At 43.6% G+C, this 21,905-nt stretch overlaps 1 protein-coding gene across 1 annotated transcript in view; it reads left to right on the forward strand.

The window, feature by feature from the left end:
• Positions 1–264: 264 nt before the first annotated feature.
• Positions 265–21,905, forward strand: part of HIBADH (3-hydroxyisobutyrate dehydrogenase) — a 129,685-nt gene continuing 108,044 nt past the window's right edge. The window contains exons 1-2 of the mRNA XM_048838455.2: positions 265–423; positions 16,126–16,286. Of these exons, the coding sequence (XP_048694412.1) occupies positions 342–423; positions 16,126–16,286 (243 nt within the window). The 5' untranslated portion in view covers positions 265–341. The remainder of the gene's footprint in view (positions 424–16,125; positions 16,287–21,905) is intronic.

Raw genomic sequence — 21,905 nt, forward strand, 5'->3', positions numbered from 1 at the left:
GAGGAATCCACGCCTTGTCCCCTGGTGCTACTCCCGCAGCAATTGCCCACGGGCGGGCGCCGCCCAGCAGAACAGCCCAACCCTTCTCCTTCAATTTCAGAGCGGCGAGGGGAGGCCGGCGGCTCCGCTGTCTATCATGGGGCTGGAGGCGAACCCGGCGGGTCACCGCAGGAGGATGTCCCCTCTCATTGGTGTGCGGCTGCCACGGCCAAGCGGTGGTTGGCTATCCTGGCTGTCACTCGTCTCCTCTCTCTCCTCCCCGTTCACGGTCACAGGCAGAGAGGGGAGGCGGGAGTGGTGTTTAACCGGAGGTCACGCAGAGTGGAGCTGGGGGAAGCGGCATGGCCGCAGTTTTAATGCTCAGAGGCTCCGCCAGGCTGTTATACAAGCACAGGAGGGTGCACGCTGCCAGCATTGCAATGGGTAAGGAGCCGCCTCTCCCTCTTTGCCTTGGGTTTTTTGGTGACATTTTAGCAGCGCGAGCTGGGGTTGCAAACTGTTGCCTAGTTGTGTTAAAAGGCCAGGCCTCCTTGTTGAACCAGCCAGAGAAAAGCTTCTGCTTCTGCTGCTTTCTACCCCCCCTAGCTAAATTGCCATGTGAGTCACTCCAGTGTCAGCGTCGCTCCAGAACTTCTTATCACGTGAAAACAGTGGAGGTGGGGTGGGTGGTAATTGCAGGCACACAAGAGCTGCACTCCGGATTTGAGTGCGTTTGAAGGACTCCCCACTCCTGACAAGCTTCTAATTCCTTAGGTGAAACATGCATTGGGTTTTGAAACCCCTGATAAATGTGCCTCATAGCACGAGAGGATTATCACTTGTGTTTTGCACCTTTTACAAGTATTGTGCACTCTATTAAAGCTAGACAGGTTGTAAAATTATATGAGGCTTATATCAATACTTACTTAATCTTATGAGTTGCTTAGTATAATAAATATTTTAATGTGTTTATTTAAAATAGCATACCTAGAGTTTAAAACAGCCCACAGAAGTTTATGTGACGCTCGTGACTTAAAAAGCACGTACCTGTAATCTGTACTCATACTTTGCTTTCTTTGTGATTATATTTCGTTATTTTTGAGCCAAATCTGAATTCAGCAGCACTTTTTTTTTATATTCAAGACCCTGGTAGTGCATACATTTGCTTCACTTTACACACACATTAATGGGCAGCAGGTAGTCCAGTTGAATGCAAAGTTAAGCAAGTGTATTTGCAGGATTACGGCCCAAGTTATAACCTTTTCCATGTCTTCTATCTTTCCTTTTAAAGGGACACTGGTGATTTAAAGATCATACTTTTGTTTGAAATTGTTCTATCTACTGTTGCTACAAGTAACACTTAAGATTACTATAAGTGAAATAAATTGTAGAATCTTTTTCTATAGTCTTTTTAATATGTTTATTTTGTGCATTTGACAGCACTTCATTTATAGTCCATTTTACTGTTTCCCTTGTGTAGCTCAGTCAGTTTCCCCTGTGTTTATTGGGGGTCTCTCACATAGTAACCGAAGAGAAATGTATGTGTGTATTTTTTAAAAAGGGGGAATGTGACTTTAAAACCACAAAATTTGACAAGGGATTCAGCAAAGGTGCACCTGAAACTACTCTATTATTTTAAAAGTGATTTTTCTTAAAGCTTCTAGTGCCTTTTGTTTTCATTGATCTGACAAAATTATAAATGTCTGACTCTTAATTTTATTTTAAAATGAACTTTTAGTGGCATTGTTTTACTTTAATATCTCTCCCACTAACACAATCCATTAAAGCTTTTCACAGTTCTGAGTCTGACTTTTTAAAAAGTTTTTAGTTGTTCAGGTGGAATACAGACTAATGGATACACTTGGTCATGTGTTAGTGAAGTTAAATGAAATACACAAATGGTACAGAGAATAGGTCTATCGGGTGTCTTTTGCCACAATATTATCAGTAGTAATTGTCACTGTTTCATACGTGTTGTCTATACTATTCATAAAGACGTTTCTGTAAAAGCTTTGAAGTAGCATTATGATTTTGTTCACTGGCTTAAACATGACAGCTTGAATGTTGTCATCACATGCAAGAGAGAGGAGATTCAGAATGCAGTTCTTCTGAAGTACCACAAAGTAACTTTAGTTATTTTTTTGAAATATATAATCTTTGAGGGGGAGGGGAGAGAATAAACCATTACTTCAGGTTTTAAGTTTGGCAAATATATATGCTTTATTTTTGCATAGAGACCTGAGAGAGCAATGACTGCAGTCTGAGATGAAATTCTGGCTCTATTGAAGTCAATGGCAAAACTTCCACTGATTTACCTGGAGCCAGGATTTTACTCTAAGGGCATGTCTACACTGCAATGTAAGCTCAGGGTTAGTGGGATTTGAGTCAGCTGGCCTATGTTAGGGATCCCTGAGTTTGAATGTGGTCCCCTCATCTCAAAAAAAGATATACTGGCATTAGAAAAGCTTTAGAGAAAGGCAACTAAAATTATTAGGGGTTTGGAATGCGTCCCATATGAGGAGAGATTAAAGAGGCTTGGAAAAGAGGAGACTAAAGGGGACTAAATATGATAGAGGTATATAAAATCATGAGTGGTGTGGAGAAAGTGAATAAGGAAAAGTTATTTACTAGTTCCCATAATATAAGAACTAGGGGCCACCAAATGAAATTAATGGGCAGCAGGTTTAAAACAAATAAGAGGAAGTTCTTCTTTACACAGCCCACAGTCAACCTGTGGAACTCCTTGCCTGAGGAGGTTGTGAAGGCTAGAACTGTAACAGGGTTTAAAAGAGAACCTCCATGAATTTATCCAGTTAAGTCCATTAATGGTTGTGAGCCAGGATGGGTAAGGAATGGTGTCCCTACCCTCTGTTTGTCAGAGGGTGGAGATGGATGGCAGGAGAGAGATCACGAGATCATTACCTCTCACTCCCTCTGGGGCACCTGGCATTAGCCACTGTCGGTAGACAGGATACTTGTCTGGATGGATCTTTGGTCTGACCCAGTATGGCTCTTCTTATGTTCACTGTTTTTTAACCCTGTATTAAGACTTTTCTAACCCGTGTTGAACCTGGGGTCTGGTGTCCACACTGCAGCACGCAGACCTAAATCAAACCAACCATATCCCAGAGTCTGTTGCACCCTCCTGAAATGTGGCTACTCTACACTATCACTGTGATGCACTGTGGGGAAAACTTTACTGTCCGCCCTGCATGTTACAGGAAGTTTGAACAGTCTGCCAACACAGCCTTCTGCGCAGTCATTTTGGTCTGTGTGCTCCCAGCTACTGGAGGCAGCAGCATGGAGGATGCACCTTTTTGAAGAACTTCTCTTCCTTGTGTTTTCACTCCTGTGTCAGGAAACTGGCATAGCATTTGTGAGGCACTGGTGGACGTTTCGGTGATGTTTTCTGCTCCACCAAAAGTACCTGTTAGATTTTCCTGATAGAGGAGGAGGTGGAGGCAGAAGAGAAGGAAGAATACCTTGGCATGGCATGGTAGACTTACACTGACAGATGCTGCTCAGTACAACTGGCATAGTCACTGATGCTCTCTACATAGACCAGTGCTTCTGGCGCAGGGCCACAATCACAGACTGGTGGGAACACATCATCATGAAGCTCTAGGATGACCAGCAGTGGGTCCAGAACTTTCGCATGAAGAAAGCTACATTTCTGGAGCTTTGGAGCCGCTTGCTCCTGCCGTTCAATATTAAGAGAGACAACTGAGGTCAGCTTTGCCAGTCCAGAAGTGGGTTGCTATAACTGTCTGGAAGCTGGCTGCCCTGGACTGCTACAAGTTCATTGACAAACAGTAAGCTGTGGGTAAAATGGTGGCAGAGGTATCTGAGGTGACGGGCATTAAAGATATTCCGGAGGAACTGCTGGCTTTAAGAGAATGGGGTTTCCTACTGTGCCGGGACCATTGATAGGACTTGTGCCAACAGTTTGTCCTCCTCAAGGAATACATAAACTGTAAAGGGTATTAGTACATTGTTATGCAGGTCCTCCTGGACCACAGAGGCTTAGGAATATCAACGTGGGCTGTACTGGAAAAGTTCATAATGCCAGTTTTTTGCTGCTTAGGAGTCTACATTCATGGACAGACTGTGACACTATTGTCACCAAATGATATTGACATAAACAGAGTTCCTGTCCCCATCGTTATTCTGGAGAACCCTGAATAACCACTTTTGCCTTGGTTTATGAAAGCATACCCTGATTTGTTTAATAGAATATCAGGGTTGGAAGGGACCTCAGGAGGTCATCTAGTCCAACCCCCTTCTCAAAGCAGGACCAATCCCCAATTTTTGCCCCAGATCCCTAAATGGCCCCCTCAAGGATTGAACTCACAACCCTGGGTTTAGCAGGCCAATGCTCAAACAACTACCCTGGTAAAAGATGGGTTTAATTACACTCTCAGCACATGTAGAATAGCTGTTGAATGTGCTTTTGGCAAATTAAAATCACGTTGGAGATGTCTACAGACCCATTTGGATACCAGTGTCATCAATGCTGTCTGCATTACAGTAGTTTGCTGTGCTCCTCACAACCTTTGTGAAGCTAGAGGTGAGCCATTTCCCCCTGAATGGACCTATGACAGTGAGGGGCTGCTGGATTGGTACCCTCAGCCAGCAAGTGCAGCTATCAGTGTGGGAGCTGGTTGCACCCAGGCAGCAGAAGTCAGGGATACATTGTGTTCTCATATTATGGACTTACATGGCCCAATGGACGAAAGGGAATAGTACCTGTACGAATGTGCTTTTGGGGGCGGAAAGTGGCTAATTAAATGTCTAGTGCTTTGGAAGGTGTATGGGTTGATTGCCATCCAATGCAATTATGAATGACATAATTAATGAATTGGGGGCAGCATGGGTTTATGTATAGAATTTATTGAAATGTGAATTGCTGTACCTTTGGTAAATAGAGGAATAGTGTTTGCTTATGTATAGTTTATTATCTGAAATCATGATTGTCAAGTGAGGCAATGATAGCAATACACTTTCTTGAAGACCTAAAAGGCTTTGTTTGTAAACACATATTAAAACAGTACAAGTGTCACTCAGTGCTGGACAGACCAGCTGCCATTACAACACACCAGAACACATACCAGAAGAACGTTATTCCCTTCCCCTGAAAATGGTGCAAACCCAACCCAACCCCCTGACTGCTATATGCTTCCTGGCCCTGCATTCTTTCCCCCCCTTCTTTTCCTGTTTTCTGCTCGCTTGGCACTGGGACAGGGAGTTGCAGGTATCCACAGAAGAGGGGTTGAAGAAGGAAAGCTGCATAGCCAGCTGCTCATGAGGCCTGAATGCTTGGGCCACCCTGACATAGTTATCCAAGCTACTGCATGCCTGAGGTACAATGCAGGGGAATCAGGCCATCGTGTAGGGAGGCAGCAGGAGCCAGTGCTCTTGCAGCCATGATGAACTTAAGTTGATGAAACAGTTCTCTCTGTTGAGCTCGGTCCTCCCCCTTAGCCGCTGTTCCTGTCACAGGAACTGCTTTGCAAGCGTCTGCTCAATCTCTGAAACCTTGTCCTTCACTCGGATTGCAAGTCTCAGCCTCTCTGCCTGCTTGTCACTGGGTATGTTGGGCCAGGATTGAGTTCCCAATGAACAGCAGGCAATAGAGGTTGAGAGGCCCTGAAATAGGACAAGAAGTAGAGGGTTATTGTCTAAAATAGGTCAGTGGAGGATCACAGAATTAATTTTCGTGGAATCTCATGGACGTAAAATGTTACATTTCTCAACTGAACCATCATATATTGTGAAGGAATGCTTCAGTCCATGTACTTTCTCTGGACACAGCCTTGTTAACTTTAGAGACAATAGTAAAGTTAAAATTACAACCTTTTTTCTGCGGGGGGTGCAGATAGAGAGAGCCTTTTGCAGCAAGGGCACTATCGTTTCAGGCCTTTCACATTTTGGAGGACATAACAGTTCTTGTGGGGCAAAGGGCGAAGTTATTCCAAGCTGCTGGTGAGAAACCTGCAGTGTATTCAAACGTATAGTGATCAAACAGCACATCTGTGAGTGGAGTGGGCTTAAAGGAGGACCTGTCAAATACACCCTTCTCTCTATTTGACTGTATGGAGTTCCTGCTTAAGAAAACATTTGTAGCTCTGAGCAACCAGGACTGGGTCAGAGTTTCTGAGGGAATTAACAGGATGCTGTATTATCTCACACATGGTTTACCCTGTTGTTGCTGCATGCAAACATGCAGAACTCTACAGCGTTCCTCCTCTCTGCACTTAGTACAAGTTCTGGGTAAAAATGGACACCTCACTCGGACTTGGGAGAAATGATTTTGTGACCTGAAAACATCATGGAATATCTCTAACTGAAATGGACTAGATTTGGAAATAGAAGACTGTTTTCCAAACACACACACACTGAGTGCACTGTTTCCAGGTGGGGCTCCATAGACAGAGGAGAAATGATTACAGAGTGGCAAATTTCAAGCCCTTACTATTGAAAGGAGAACATGAATGACCGTGGCAAGCACTGGTTACTTTACAATGAAAATGCCCTTTATGCCTCTTTATAAATGTTTGAAATTCCCAGTCACCATTTTGAATTCCATATGGTAGGATGGCAGGGAAGGGGAAATGCCAAGATGCTGTGATACAATCTGCCAGTAGTGAACACGCTGGTAGCTGGGGCTTACTGTAATTTTTGCATTGCTTCTTAGAGCAGAAATCCCTCTTATTATTGTAATTAGCTGTAAATTGAAGTCCTACACTTACTGGCATCTGGGGTGGCTTCTGTCTCTACCAGGTTTGCCGCAGGCTCAGCAGCGGTCTGTTCCTCGGAGGTGGGGGAATCAAATGGCTCTTCCTAATAGGGACCTAGAATTTGCCATTGATCCTGATCCACAGTCTGCTAGGGACTGATTTCATAAATAGTCACTTCATGCACCTCACTCAGAGCCTGCTGCTGGCTCCCATCAGTCCCCATGATAGATTCAGGGGCCAGCTGGGCACCATCCCAGTCATCATGAAGCACAGTTGGTTTGGTGCCCAGCACCCAGGCACTCCGTGTCCAGCACCGAGTGAAACTCCTCATAAAATGGGCATGTTGTTGGAGAGTTGCCAGAGGTGTGGTTCTTGTCCCTGGTCTTCAAGTACTTGCTCTTCAGCGTCTTAATACGCTCCCTAAACTGATCACCTATCCTGAAAATCTGCAAAGCTGCCAGCTTTTTAACTGTCTGCTGGTATGCCAGGTCATTCATGGTGCCTGTGCTGACCAGTTTCTCTGGCCTTGCACCAGAGATTCACCAAAATTTGGCTGTGCTCCCATAACCATAAAGCAGCATGCTTTGCAAAAGACTTGCTCTGCTCAGCCTCCATTGCCAGGAGGCTCGCCAATCAGCTTGCAGCTCGGAGATCAGAAGAGAATGGGTTAATGCTGATGGGAGCAACTGCCATACTTCAAGGAGTGGGGGTGGCTTCCATTTTCAACAGAGTCCATTACAGATTGTTGGGATAGAAAGGACTAAGGAAGTTGACCTGTGGAATACATCTGGCAGACTCCCAGGACATGAGTCCCAGGACATGCCTACGCTGCAAAACAGTAGGGCTTGGACCCTGGGTCTGAGCCCTGGGTTGGTGCAATAGCAGTGTGGATACAAGGGGGGGTTAACCTTGAACCCAAGCTTAAGCACAGTCTTATAGTGCAGTGTAGATATATCCTAGGTGCTTAAGTTGATTCTGCTGCAAACACTTACATGTGATTATCATAAAGTCCCATTGACTGTGAGAAGTGTTTGCAGGATTGGGTGCCTTAAATGGAATTTACAGTTGCCTATTAAAGGCAGTGCCAGTCATTCGTATGTTCTCTTCTCTTCTTCCCTGTCTTTCTACGCACACATTAGTTTTGTCATCCTCCCTTGTTAATTCTGATTAGTCTAAGGGTTTGCCTGGTTTTAGAGAGATCAGTTGATTGTAATGTCCATAGTGTCATGACTGGTTGTCAGCTGTGACAGTTCTCAGATCTGTCAGCTGCCTCACCCAGTGAAGCTCCTTAGCACACTTGCTGTGAGTTCCCTAGTGGCTTGTTTGAACTGCTGCTTGCAGCTGGCAAACCACAGCTGGATTGCTGACTTTGTACATTTGTACTGGAGGCATAAATTTAGCTGAGAGAGAAACATGTAGGGAGAGTATTTTGGTTGTGGACATGTCTGTATGAGGGTATCAGATGGCCAAGATGTGCAGTTTCATCTGGTAATTTCCAGCTGGATGGATGGAAGGGGAGGGGCGAGAGAGACTGAGATTAAAATATTTGGGGTCATGATGGGGGAAACCCTTTCTGGGAGGCACTTCTCGGGTGGGACTGCTGGTTGCTGAAGCAGGTATATTGGGATAGTGGAGAGGCTTTGCTAGCAAACTAAGAAGTTTTTGCCAACTGAGGGAGTGCTGTTCTTTTTATCAAAGATAACAGCCCTCTCCCCATCCCCACTGAATCTGTGTTAGGCAGCCCTGTTGTGGACACAAACGAACCTTATATCAATTCAGGGTTGGTAACGTGGACCTACTCAATTAGTTGGTGCTTCTGTTGATGCTGTACAGTTGACTGAAGCACCACTAACTTTTAGTGTTCTACTGCAGATTAGCTCTATTAGCCTAATGGTAAGTGGGATCAAAAGAGAACAAACCCAATATAGTACTTTAATCACAGGGTCAAATGTGAATTGTAACATTACGTGCATGTTTGGAAAAAAAATATTTAGTAGTTACATTTTTATCTTTAACGTACAAACATTGTTTATGAATCCTCACAACAGCCCAGTGTCTGTAAAATAATACTTACCTCATGAGGAAATTAAGGCAAGGGGGCATCTACACTGGAAGTATCTTACCCATTGATTGCCTGTTAATGTTAATCAAGAAACAGGCATTCAGAGATTCACTCAGTTTTATAGAATTCTTCAACAAAATTGTGAAATCAGAGAGTATTTTAGTAGTAGTAGACTCAAAAGAGAAACATTTAAATTTATAAAAAGAAAAGGAGTACTAGTGGCACCTTAGAGACTAACCAATTTATTTGAGCATAAGCTTTTGTGAGCTACAACTCAATAGTCTTGAAATCCTTCCATTCTAAGGCCATGATCCTGCAACTGGATCAGTACAGGTAGGTCCTCCAAGTAAATAGGAGAAAGGGTCTGCCTGCACAGATTTGATTGCAGGATCAGAGTTTTTGTTTTTGAGTAAAATGAAGGGAAGGCCTAGCCAAGAGTTTCTTCATGACAACAGAGCAATTGGAAGTATTTCAGCTATTGAGCCTGAAGACATTGTAACCAAGCCAAGTTAACTTCTGCTGTATGTATACACAATTCCACCAGAATTAAGAGTTGTACCTATGCTTATGCCAGCAGTGAATTTCAGACCCATATGCTTAACCAATGTTTGTGGTTCTGTTCCTGATAAGTGAAGGGTAATTTAACTTTGTTAGGAGCTGGGTAAAAAATTTGTACAAATAGTTTATTTGCCAAAATGTGCAGTTTGATCAACTGAAAATTATTCACAAACTTGTCAAATAGTTTAGGGCCAAACTTTTTTTTATTGAGGACTCGGAGGAGGAGGAAGTGGCCTCCCTTAAAACCTTAGCTCAGTGATTAGAGCACTCCTCTGGGCTGTGGGAGGCCTTTCAGTTCCTCCCTTTGCCTGATGTAGAGAAGGGATTTGAACTTGAGTTTCCTACATTACAGGAGAGTGCCCTAGCCACTAAGCTATGGGATATTCTGGGGACAGGTCTTCCTCAATTTCTCCTATTGAAGCTGTTCCATTTTCTATGACTATCTGGTCATTAGAGCAGGAACTTGAATTTGACTCTCCCATGTACTAGGTGAGTATCCTAACCACCAGGGTATAGATCCTTTCTCTCTCTGTCTAGCTCAGGGCAGATCTACACTACCGCTTATGTCAATATAACATACATTGCTCTGGAGTGAAAAAGCTACCACCCTGAGCCACACAAATTACAGCGACCGAAGCACTGTCCACACCAGAGCTATGTCGGCGGGAGATGTTCTCCTGACAACATAGCTTCCGCCTCTCACGGAGGTGTAGTAGTTATGGTGACGGGAGAGCTCTCTTACATCAGCATGGAAGGTCTTCACCAGATGCACTACAGTGGCATAGCTGCGCCATTGTAGCACTTCTAGTGCAGACTATTTCTCAATAACTATTAATTGTCATTTATATAGTAATAGGGACAAAGAGAGAGTGTGTGGTTCTATAGCATGATTGTCATGGCACTCACCGAGTTCAAGTCCTTGCTCGCTATTTATTTATTAAAAACTAGAACAGTTTTTAACAGGGAAGGTTGAGAGAGATCTGCTCCAGAATATCCCAGAGCTCAGTGGTTAGGTCTCTCTTCTCCAATATGGTGGACCCAAGTTCAAATCCTGGCTCTATACCCAGCGGAGGGAGGAAAGGAACCTGGACCTTTCAGGTGACTGCTCTAACCCCTGGGATGATGGTTATAAGAAGTCTGCTGCCACCAGCCAAAAAATTCAGGATTCATTTGACCTGAAATTGATTGAAAAACATTTTGCTGAAATTTTTCAGTTTTTTTGGCTTCAGTTCAACTCAAACCAAATTTTTTTCCCCAGTTTTTCAGAACTGCCAGGGAACAGAAAAATCAATTATCAGCCTATCTCTAAAGTTGGATGATTTGAATATTTTAAATCTGACATATTTATTGTGCCTCTTCTGTCTAGAATATGGATATGGGAAGTGGATCTTGCTACAATGATGCTTCCCTCCAAACCACGTCCAATCAGCAATCCTCTATCTCAAGAGACCACTTTTAAAGTAAATCAAAGTTTTAAATACCTTTAGTTGAAAACAGCCTCTACTAAGCAACTTTGGCAGTTTATTTTAATAGGTTTTCCTGGATTGAAATACAGGGGAAATTGGATATTTTCAAAGTTGTAAGTGAAGTTGTATTATTCTTAATGTGGCTAATTCAATATTGGTTTAACTACTGGTGTAATAACCCAAAATTCTATAAGAAATAAAAACTATGATGTAACTTACCTTATAACTTGGAAAATATCCAGTTTTCCATGCATTAAAATGTGTTCCAATTAGTATATCAGACTGTCTGTTTTTGTTATTTATATCGCCATAGCACCTAGAAGCCCTAGTCAGGAACCAGGACCCCATTGTGCTAGGGGCTGTACAGACACAGAACAAAAATGGTCCCTGCCCCTAAGAGCTTACAATCTAAATATAGGACAAGAGACAATAAATGGATGTAGACAAATAGTAGAGTATTAGTAAATAATGAGACAGTATCAGTCAATATGATAGGCAGAGGTCTCAGCACACCAGCAGATTAACCATTGTCAAGTTTTAGGTTGGTTTTTTTCTTTGGGGTTGTTTTTTAGGCATCACAGCAAAGGAGAGTTTTAATGAAGTAATTTTACAAATGTTTATGAAGAGCTCCTCCCTAGTGCATGGAGCAGCATAGGAGAAAGCACTCAAAGGTGGTTGTTTGAAAAATTAACAAATGGGCGATTGGAGGCAGAAGTAGACTTCTCGATAGTGAATGAGATGGTAGCTATAGTGGGGATGGGTTGTGAAGGGCCTTGAAAGTGAAGATAAATACCTTAACGTTTGATGCAGTGGAGAAAGGGGTGCCAGTGGAAGGATGCAAAGAGAGGAGTAACATGTTCAAAATGATGCGCTAGGAAAATGATCTTTGCAGCAGCATTCTGAATGGATATGAGTAGGGCAAGACTGCATTTGTCAAGGCCAGAGAGAAGGGTGCTGTTGTAACTGAGATGATGCCTGGATGAGAGCACTACCTGTGTGGATTGATGGGATAGGCCATATCTTAGATCTGTTATGCAGAAAGAATCTGCAAGGTTTAGATAAAGCCTGGATAAAGGACCCAGAAAGATGTCAGAGTCAAAGATAACTTGCAGGTTACAGGCCTGAGTGACAGGCAGGTTGGTGTTGCCTACAGTGATTGAGAAATAATCTAGTGGGTGCAGGAGGACAAGGTTTGTTTTAGCTGTATTGAGCTTGAGCTGATGGCAAGACCTCCATGAGGAGATGTCAGGCTGAGATTGTAGTTTGGCGAGAAAGATCTGTGAGTAATCAGTAAGGCTACAATTTAGTCACGGAGGTCATAGAAATCACGGAATCCGTGACTTCCAGCGACCTCCATGCGTTCAGCCTGTGGTGGTTGGGAGCTGCAGGATCCCCCCACTGCCCATGTGGGCAGGGAGCTGTGGGGTACCCCGACTGCCTCTAGTGGCCCCTGCAGCTCCTGGCCGCTGTGGGTGGTGGGGTACCTCACAGCTCTCAGCTGCTGCAAACAGAAGGGGAACCCCCGAGCTCCCAGATGCCATGGGCAGTGGGGAAACCCCCAAGCTCCTGGCCTCCGCAAGCAGTAGGAAACCCCCTGCAGCTCCTGGCTGTGGCTGGGAGAACCCCCAAGCTCCTGGCCGTTGTGGGCCCCCAGAGCTGCTGGCAGCAGGGGTACTGCACAGTCCCCAGCTGCTGAAGGCAGCTCCTAGCCCCTGTGCACTGCCCTGCTTCAGGTCGGTGTGGGGACCCATAGATCTCCACTTTGTCACAGATATTTTTAATAAAAGTCATGGACAGATCACGGCTTCTGTGAATTTTCTTTTTTGCCTGTGACCTGTCTGTGTCTTTTACTAAAAACATCCATGACAAAATCTTAGCCTTAGTCATCAGCATAGAGACTGTACTTGAATTTGTGTTTGTGGACGAGATTACCCAGAGATAATGTATAGATGGAAAAGGGATGGTGACTAAGGATAGTGCCCTGTGAAATCCCCACAGGAAGTTGCGGGAGGGGGTGTATGAGAGGAGCAATTAGAAAGACAGGAGGAGAACCAGGAGAGGTCAGAATCACAGAGTCCAAGAGAGGACTAGATTTCAAGAAGAGTATGGTCAGGGGTGTATGTTCAGTTGTTTTTTATGTTTGGCATGTTTTATAGTGATTTGCTCTTTGCATACTTGGACATATAGATATTAGAACGTGTTTATAAATTACAGTGTAGTCTTTTTAAAAAACAAAAACAAAAACTGGCAATATTTATCCAGCCAGATCATTGTTGTTGGCATTTGTGGAAACCAGGGCTTAACAGGAGTCCTCTTGATACACCTGACTTATTAAATATGACACTAACAAAATAGTGGTATAAATGAGAGCCTGACTGTTTTTAGCTAAGAAGGCACTTTAAAGTCAGAAAAAACCTTTAAAATAATGAATGAAGTGTTTTCTGAACTAAGAAAGATTCTTCTTTAAGCAATGTGACATCTGAAAGGCTAAGCATAGGATATGCAATTTTTCTTTTGAATTTGGATAGTTTAATTTATTATCCTCATAGTCTGTTTGGTCTTCTCATTCAGATTAAACATTAAAACAAGTGATTTTTCTCTTCCTTTCAAGGAAAAATTGTCTTTTTTGTAACTGGCAGTAAGACCTAAAAACTGGCATCTGCCCTAGCATTGAGCTAGGATTATTTTAGTTTAGAATGATTAGAAAGGAATTATTATACATTGGTATTTATGGGAATTATGCATTGCCTGACATTATATACCCATACACAGTAGCTTGTGCTAAAAATGGCTGAAAACTACATTATTTTCCATGTATCCATAAACCGCCATAGCACACTGTATTAGTACATTGTACATCATGTTATATTTTTGTCTTATTTTTTTGTACTTCTTTGAAAGTTGCTCCTGCAGTGAAGACTGTAGCATTTTATAAGTAATCTTTATGCCATTGTTCAAGGGACTGACAATGTGTCATGGAGACTTTCTCTTTCAGTGGTTTACATTTGGCCACAGACGGTAGTGACCAGTCACCATCTGATAGTGGTTTGGCAACCTATGTGAAATGAATTGGTGGTTTTCACAGATCCACAAAGTCAGGTCTATGCCCTAGCTTATAACCAGTCTCATGGGCGTGACCTCTTTAGTGTGCCGAGCCCTAGTGGTTCACACAGTTCTGAAGGGGCAGGCCCGTGGCCTCCAAGACTGGACCTTCCTGCTGTGAATTCAGCCAAGCTACACACCCGCAGGAGGCTTGTACTGTACCCGTTCATGGCGCAATGCTCTCAGTGAGTATTTGCAGCTACAGTAGGTAGCCTTTTCAAAACAAGGTAATATATTAGTCACCTGGCCTACAGAATCTGAAAGTCCTTAGGTTAGCAAAGAGAGGCAAAGGTAAAACACGGATATCCTGTTGTTGCATATGATGTATGCAACATCCTGGCCAAGCCAGTGCAGTCAGCCAGCCAAGCTGGAATCCATTTCTGGCTCCAGCTCTCCCCCTTTGTCCTTAGTCCCTCTGTGAGAGCCCTCTGTGTCTCCGAGAGGCAGCCTTTATTTCAGCCACCTGACACCTTTCCCCTTTGTTGTATGCAGTGGTGTTGTAGCCATGTCAGTCCCGGGATATTAGAAAGACAAGGTGGGTGAGGCAATATCTTTTATTGGACCAACTTCTATTGGTGAGAGAGACAAGCTTTTGAGCTACACAGAGCTCTTCCTCAGGCCTGGGACAGGTACTCCACGAAATAAATCTTTCCTTAACCGTCTCTTCTGGTCTTCAAACAACCCCCCATCCTCTCCAACCTAATCATCAGAAGCAAGCTCCCCACAGACCAGGAAATGCCAACTCTGAGTAGCACCAGGCCCTGCCACAACAACAGTTGCAAAACCGGCAGACATGTCTACACTGCTGCCTTGATCAACATCCCCAACAAAACACCTTTCAAAATCTTGCATATTACTATCACGATGTGTGGTGTAACTCATGGAGTGCACTAAATGCCCCAATAACAACTATGTGGGAGAAACCAGACAATCAATATGCTCCTAAATGAATTAACGCAGGAAAATGACAAGACAAAATGCCACATCACCTGTGGGTGAACACTTTTTGAAAAGTAATCCCTCTTTATCTGATCTATCAGTCTTCATCTTCAAAGGAAATCTGCACAACGCTTTCAAAAGACAAGCATGGGAGTTTAAAATCATAACTTTGTTAGATGCTATGTACCATTGTCTTAATAAAGACATTGGATTTATGATTTTTATTACAGCAATCTGTAATCCACTAACTCCCCATTTTTTCCCATGACTACAGGGGTGTTAACAGGCCATGTCACCTTGAACAGTTCCTTAGCTTAAGTAGTTGTCATACATTCTATGACCTTATACACCTCTACCCCAATATAACGCGGTCCTCGGAAGCCAAAAAATATTACCGTGTTATAGGTGAGACCACATAATACCGGGGTAGGGAGAGGAACCGCTCCCCGCCCCAGCTCCCCTCTGCTCTGCCTCTGCCTTCTCCCCTGATCGCCCCGCCACTGCTCCGCCTCTCCCTCCCTCCCTCACAGTCTTGCCGTGCCAATCAGCTGTTTGGCGCGGGAAGCCTGGGAGGGAGGGAGAAGCAGAGTGGTGGTGGTGCGCTCGGGGAGGAGGCGGAGCAGAGGTGAGCTGGGGAGGGGGGGCCGCAGCAAGTTGTGGGGGGGCAGGCGCAGAGGTACCACTTGCGGTAACGCAAATTTGGATATAACGAGGTAAAGCACTCCTCCTTCCCGGCACGCTGCTTTACCATGTTATATCCGAATTTGCGTTATATCGGACCGCATTATATCAGGGTAGAGGTGTATTTAGCTGTGACACTCAGTACCTTTCCCAGACCTGAGGAAGAGATCTGTGTAGCATGAAAGCTTGTCTCACTCACCAACAGAAGTTCATCCAGTAAAAGATATTACCTCACCAACCTTATCTGTTCTGTGGCTAAATGGGATTTCTGTCTTCAGGGTTATTGGTTAGGTATCATTCATTAATATTCAATTTAAGAAATCCAATATTTAAAATGGAGAAATGCTTTTAAAATGTGAAATTGCTTTATCTCGGACTGAGATTATATTGGTAAAAAGTAATGGGACACTGTTTACATTTTATATGAATAGGATTTAAATCTGTCCACTTGAAACTTAAATATAACTGGGTTTGAAGTTACTTCCCTGCCCCCCCTGGACCCCCCATGTTTCAAAGAAGCCAGTTAAATTGCTCAGTAGATTTTATTCTTATGTTTTAAGGTATATTTCTCCAAAATATTAATTTATTGTATTGAAATCAGTGTGTTCTAGGGCAATGGCCTCCAAAACCCCAGTTGGATTCATTGGGCTGGGTAACATGGGAAATCCAATGGCAAAAAACCTGGTAAAACACGGATATCCTGTTGTTGCATATGATGTATTCCCAGAAGCTGGCAAAGAATTTCAAGACTCGGGAGCCCAGGTATAGTAACCCACTTTCTTTATTTTAATGTTAACTGTGCATTTGTTAAAATGACTTTCCTTAGACATTCTGACTCTGGTACACATCACTAAGCATAATTTAAAACAACAAATTACTGATGTGATTATTTATTTTGATGGGAGGGTTGTAGTGGGAGAAAAAGAAAAAGGAGGGAAGGAAAGTAAATGATGGATATGTGTTGCTAATTATAAAGCTAGTTAGCTGTTCTTCCCCCTCTCCCCACCTCACACATGTGCATCTTGTGATAGCTTGGTCCTGTTGCAGTCAATGGCAACACTCTCATTGCTTTTTAATGGGCCCTGGATCCTAGCCACTATCTTGCATGATTGTATGGTCCATGCTTCAGAGCAAGAGTCTGTGATTTTTTTTTTTTTTTAAGTTTAGATGCTACAGGGCTCTTGGCACTTGCCCATTATTTGTAGGAGGACTAATGAGCACAAAAGAGCTAAAGACAAAAAATGTTGCTAGGGTAAGTGGAAACCAGAACAAAAATAATATTGTGGCTACTCTGCATGTGATATGATGAACAGTGCGGGGGGGGGGGGGAATATTCAGCAGTTGTAAGGGAAGTGTGAGTAGGTGCAAGGAATACCGTTCTAACTAAGATCTTTAATTGTTAGAGCTGATTGTATTCTTAAATAGTGAAAATGTTACTGTTACAATCAAGGTGTTCTGCAGGGCAGAAAACCACTAGTAATTGGACATCTAATTCCATCTGGTTTTGAATAATGATTTGAATAATGAATTGATGCTGTAAGTGGATCAGTAACCTTTACAGCCTATTTCTTGGCTTTAATTATTTTGTTTTGTGTTAGCACATAGGAGCCCCATGCATGGAATAGGGCACTATCGTGCTAGGCACTATACAAACACACAACCAAAAAAAGGCTGAAAAGTTGATTGAACAAAGGATATCAGGAATACAGTGGGACTTGTCAAGGCTCACCATTCATACAATTCATTGTTGCCTTAGTAATAGAATCCTTGGCATCAGCTGCAAGACTTAACATGAGATATTAAGTGACTTTAAAGGTGAGCAGAAATACTTTTAAAAGTAAGTAAAGCCAAAAGCCTGTTTATGCTCCTGAACACAATATTTAGTCTCGAATACAAATAACACACTTAAAAAACCCCTTGAAAATAATTTCCTCCTTTTCTTTCAGAGGTGTAAATCCTACACCAGCCAGGACTTGGAAACTTGAGTCCAGGGGGGCCTGTAGAAGCTACCGCAAAAGGAACATTGTGTGGCAAGGGCTGCCTTTCCTTTGATCTGGGGTGTGGGGTAGAACCAGTAGGAATGCCAGAGAAGAGAGCAGGGAGCAGTGAAGGCTGTCAATTGTCCGTGTTCACTGCAGGTGGTTTCTGCTACTGCTAGGAACTGTTGAGTGGAGGGGGGATGATGTCTTTGCCTGTCCACTGCTTCGTTCCCCAATTACTACAATAGTCTCAGAAGCAGTCAACTGGGGAAGCAACATATGTCAGAAATAGGGTGGCCAATTATGCATCCTCAAAATACTGGACGTTCCGGTGCTTCCAGGAACGTCACACTGCCAGGGTACATGTAAGGTCATGCTGGTGGGGGGGCAGACCAGCACTCTCTTCAAAATGGTGTCCCTGACTGTCAAAGCCACATCCGGTTTTGTCTCCATGCCAGACGTGGGACGTGCATTACAAAAGCAGGACTGTGGTTTAAAACTGGATGGATGGCCTACTAGCAGCAAGGTGGCCATCTATCTGCCTGTGATGAATAGCAGGTAGTAATAGGCTCTTTTGCTAAACCCAGGCACCTGTAGTAGAGGGTGAAAGGCAGAGAGAGGTAAGGAAAAGGGAAGAGGCATTTGAGTGTAGGGGAGGAGCTACAAGAGACTTAGGAAAAGCGCTCTGAGGTGGTATGGCTTTGGATGGGCTTCTATGTGGAGTGGCAGAAGGAGTAATCACAGGAAAAGGGATCCTTCAAAATGATTTAGAGGTGACCCAATTGTGGGAATTTGGAAATCTCTCCAATTATGACTCCATTTACATACCTTTTAGGACCTGTGTTTGTAGGGGGTGTTAACTAAAATAGTTGAAGATGCTAGAGGCTCATCAAAAAGCCTAAAAAACTGAATTTTCTGTACTGCTTTGGGTGTGTATAGCCTTGCAGGAGAAACACAGAACTGTGAAATTGAGTTGTTATAGTAAATATTTTTTTAAAATTATTAAACAAGAACTTAAGAAGGGATGCAAACCTCCATGCTTCTGGGCATCAACCAACTTACAATGATTGGGTGTTAGAAGGAAACTTTTCTGGGGTTTGGTTCTCATATAACTGCCTACTGCTGCAGAGTTTTTTCTTTTGAAACATCTGGCACTGGCCCCTGTTAACAAGATCTAAACTAGGTGGGCCACTATTCTGCTCCAGTATGGCAATTCCTGTGTTGGCAGTTTTTTTTTTTTTTAAATTAACTCTTACAGTATTGTATTTTTTTAAAGTAATGCAAGTACTCCCAATTACTTACAATTTTAAACATTTTTATTTCTTTCAAAGTATTTTAGTTAACTTCTGACAGTGCAAATAGTAAATGAGATGTATACTGCCAATAGAAGTGGTTTGCTCTAGAAATATTAAGCAGATTTATTTCAGTGACTGAGGGACAAGTGTGAGGGCTTCTCCTTTTTAAAAATAGCAAAAAAAGCTTTCAGATTTGTGAAGAGACTGTCCATTCTTCATGATTTTGCATAATTTTCCTCTTTCATTCTCTTCTGGATTTAAAGGAATGTTTGTTATGCAGAGCTCTGAATCAGAACATGAAGAGTAATCGAATAGCTGTTTCACATATATACTATAAACACAGTCAGCAGACTTCCAGCTTTTCTGAGGCCTGGTACAGTTTCTCCTGTCACATCATATGCATTTTAGAGCTTTCTCCCTCAGAGGTATTTAATGAACTCGTGTCTTAGACTGCAAATCCTTTGGGGCAGGGACCATCTTTGTGTTCTGTATTTGTATAGCAACTAGCACAGTGGGGTCGTGGTCCATGAGTATGGCTCTTAAGCGTTACAATAAATAACAATAGATTGGCGGAACTTGTGTTTCCCACTATTTTTGAAAAAAGGAGGCTTTTCCATGGACAGAATGAATAAACATTTATAGAAAGAAATATTGTTCAATGTCTTCTATACTTCTGTCTATCCTGATAGAGGCTCTGTCTGCACAGGAAATATATATTACTGGACCAGTTCTGAAACTTATTCAGGTTTTTCTGGGTGGTGTGAATGGGGCAAAGGTTTTAGTTCGGGATTTTTGTGTGTGTTCCTTTTAATGTATAAGACTGTCTTAACGCAGCTTTGCCCTGCAACCATAACATAACAGGCAAACTGTTGGATCATATTAAAGAAGTTCTGTATTAAAATCACAAATGAGTTTGATTCCCCATAGTTTAAATTCCAGGGTATTACTAATTAAGAGGTCTCTTGGTTTTTGGTGCTGTTTCTCTCCCTCTGTGTGTGAAACTTGCAAGCTGCTAATTGTGTTAGTACATTCTAAGACAGTCTGTTCTCAAAGCAATTCACAGAGAGAGAGACTCAAAGCAATACTCTAACAACAGAAACAGCACCCAGAGACTCCCCGCCCTTTCGTTGTATTAACAATTGTGATTAAAATATAGATAGAGGATGTATGTGGATGGATGCTTGGTGTGGATATAACTGAATGATCAGGGAGGTGCCAGCCTAAGAATCCAGTGTCCATCGGCTGAAGAAGGCGCCAAGTGGAAATAACCAGAGGACCCTCGGAGGGCAGACTGGAATCCACCCAACAGCCTAAAGAATGGGAGAACCAAAGAACAAGATAGCACATTCCTGACGGCTCCAAGATGTTATCTGCTGATTGATTCAGCAACAGCATGATGAAGCAATTCCCATAGACTGGCATAGGAAGAAATTCCTATAAAAATAGACTCTAAAAAGTGAGAACTTTGGGGTCTGATTCTGCAAACCAACTTCCAGGAGCATCAGATGAGCATCTGACAAGGCCCTGCTCCCTCCTCATGTCCAGGCCACCTGGCCAGTGGCTTGGCATGAGCAACTCGAAGGCTGGTAACTATGATAACAACCTTGCAGAACCTGTGTGTGTGTGTGTTTGTATGATTGAATGGAATGTTATAGCTATAACTAACTGCTTACTATGTTTCTTTCTGTATTCACAATAAATGTGGTATTTTGCCTTTTTCCCTTTAATAAGATCCTGCTGGTTTTTATTTTATTGGTATAACAAAACTATTAAACTGAAGTGATTTTAACTTATGTACCCAGTACAGTGTAGATAATGTGACTTTATAATGTCTGTAAAAGGACGGAAACAGGTTGCTGAATCTTCAGCTGTACTATCAGTATAAATAACTGACATTTTCACCCCTATCAGTAGGGTTCCCAACCCTCCCACTTTCTCCAGGAGTCTCCTGGAATCAGGCCCTATCTCTTTGAGGATACTGAAGCCAAACCAGGAGATTTTAGGCCACTAAAAGTCCAGCAGCGCAGCGGGGCTAAGGCAGGTTCCCTGTCTGCCCTGGTCCTTGGCTCTCCCTGTGGCTGTTGGGGGGCAGGTAGGGGGTCTTCATGCGCTGCTCCCGCCTCCAGCCCTGACTCTGCAGCACCCATTGGCCAGGATGTGCTGCCAATGGGAGCCGCGGGGGCAGCTCCTGCGGGTGCAGGCAGCGTGCGGAGCCCCTGGCCCCCCCAGACATGCTGGCTGCTTCTGGAAGTGGCGCGTGAAGCCCCCTGGCCCCACTTACCTTGGGTGGCTCCCAGTGGGTGGTACAGTGGGCTCCGGCCAATGGGAGCTGTGGAGTCGGTGCTCAGGGCGGGGGCAGTGTATGGAGCCCCCTGTCCCCCCAGGGGCTGTAGAGACTTGCCGGCCTCTTCTGGGAGTGACGTGGAGCCAGGGCAGGCAGGGAACCTTCCTTAGCCCTGCTGCACAGCCACCTGAAGTAAGTGCCTCCCGAACGGAGCCCTCACCCCTCCTGTACCCCAGCCCTGAGTCCCCTCTAGCACTCAAACTCCCTCCAAGGGCTTGTGCCCTGCACCCAACCTGGTGAAGGTGGGGGAGAGCAAGCGATGGAAGGAGGGGGGACGGGTCCCTGGGAAGGTGTGGAGCAAGGGGCAGGGCAAGGGTATTTGGATTTGTGTGATTAAACAGTTGGCAACCCTACCTGTCAGAAAGCTGGAAATAGTTATTTCAAATAAGAAGCTGCATGCAAGTCCAGATTAAAATTCTGGTGTAGCCCCCACTTATGTGATGGCTGTCATCTTGACCAGCACTGGGGATTGAATTGGAGACCCCCAGAACTAAAAGCATGAGTTTCTACAGCTTGAACTAAAAAAGGACAGACTCCCACCATCTGTGGCTTGGGCACGGAGGGAACACATACATACATACTAACCAGCAGTAAGCCCTTCTGCTGATATTGCTTCATTCATTCTACCTAGTATCAATTGTGTGTTTTGGAATCTGTCTGCCTCCTTTCGCTGTCTGCAACTGTGTCTTACCGATCAGCAGATATTGTATTGTGTATTTAAAACAAAAAGAAAAAAAGTTAATCATTCTTTTGGGTAAACCCA

The sequence above is a fragment of the Caretta caretta genome, chromosome 2 (genome assembly GCF_965140235.1).
Source record: "Caretta caretta isolate rCarCar2 chromosome 2, rCarCar1.hap1, whole genome shotgun sequence".
Taxonomy (NCBI): Eukaryota; Metazoa; Chordata; order Testudines; family Cheloniidae; genus Caretta; species Caretta caretta.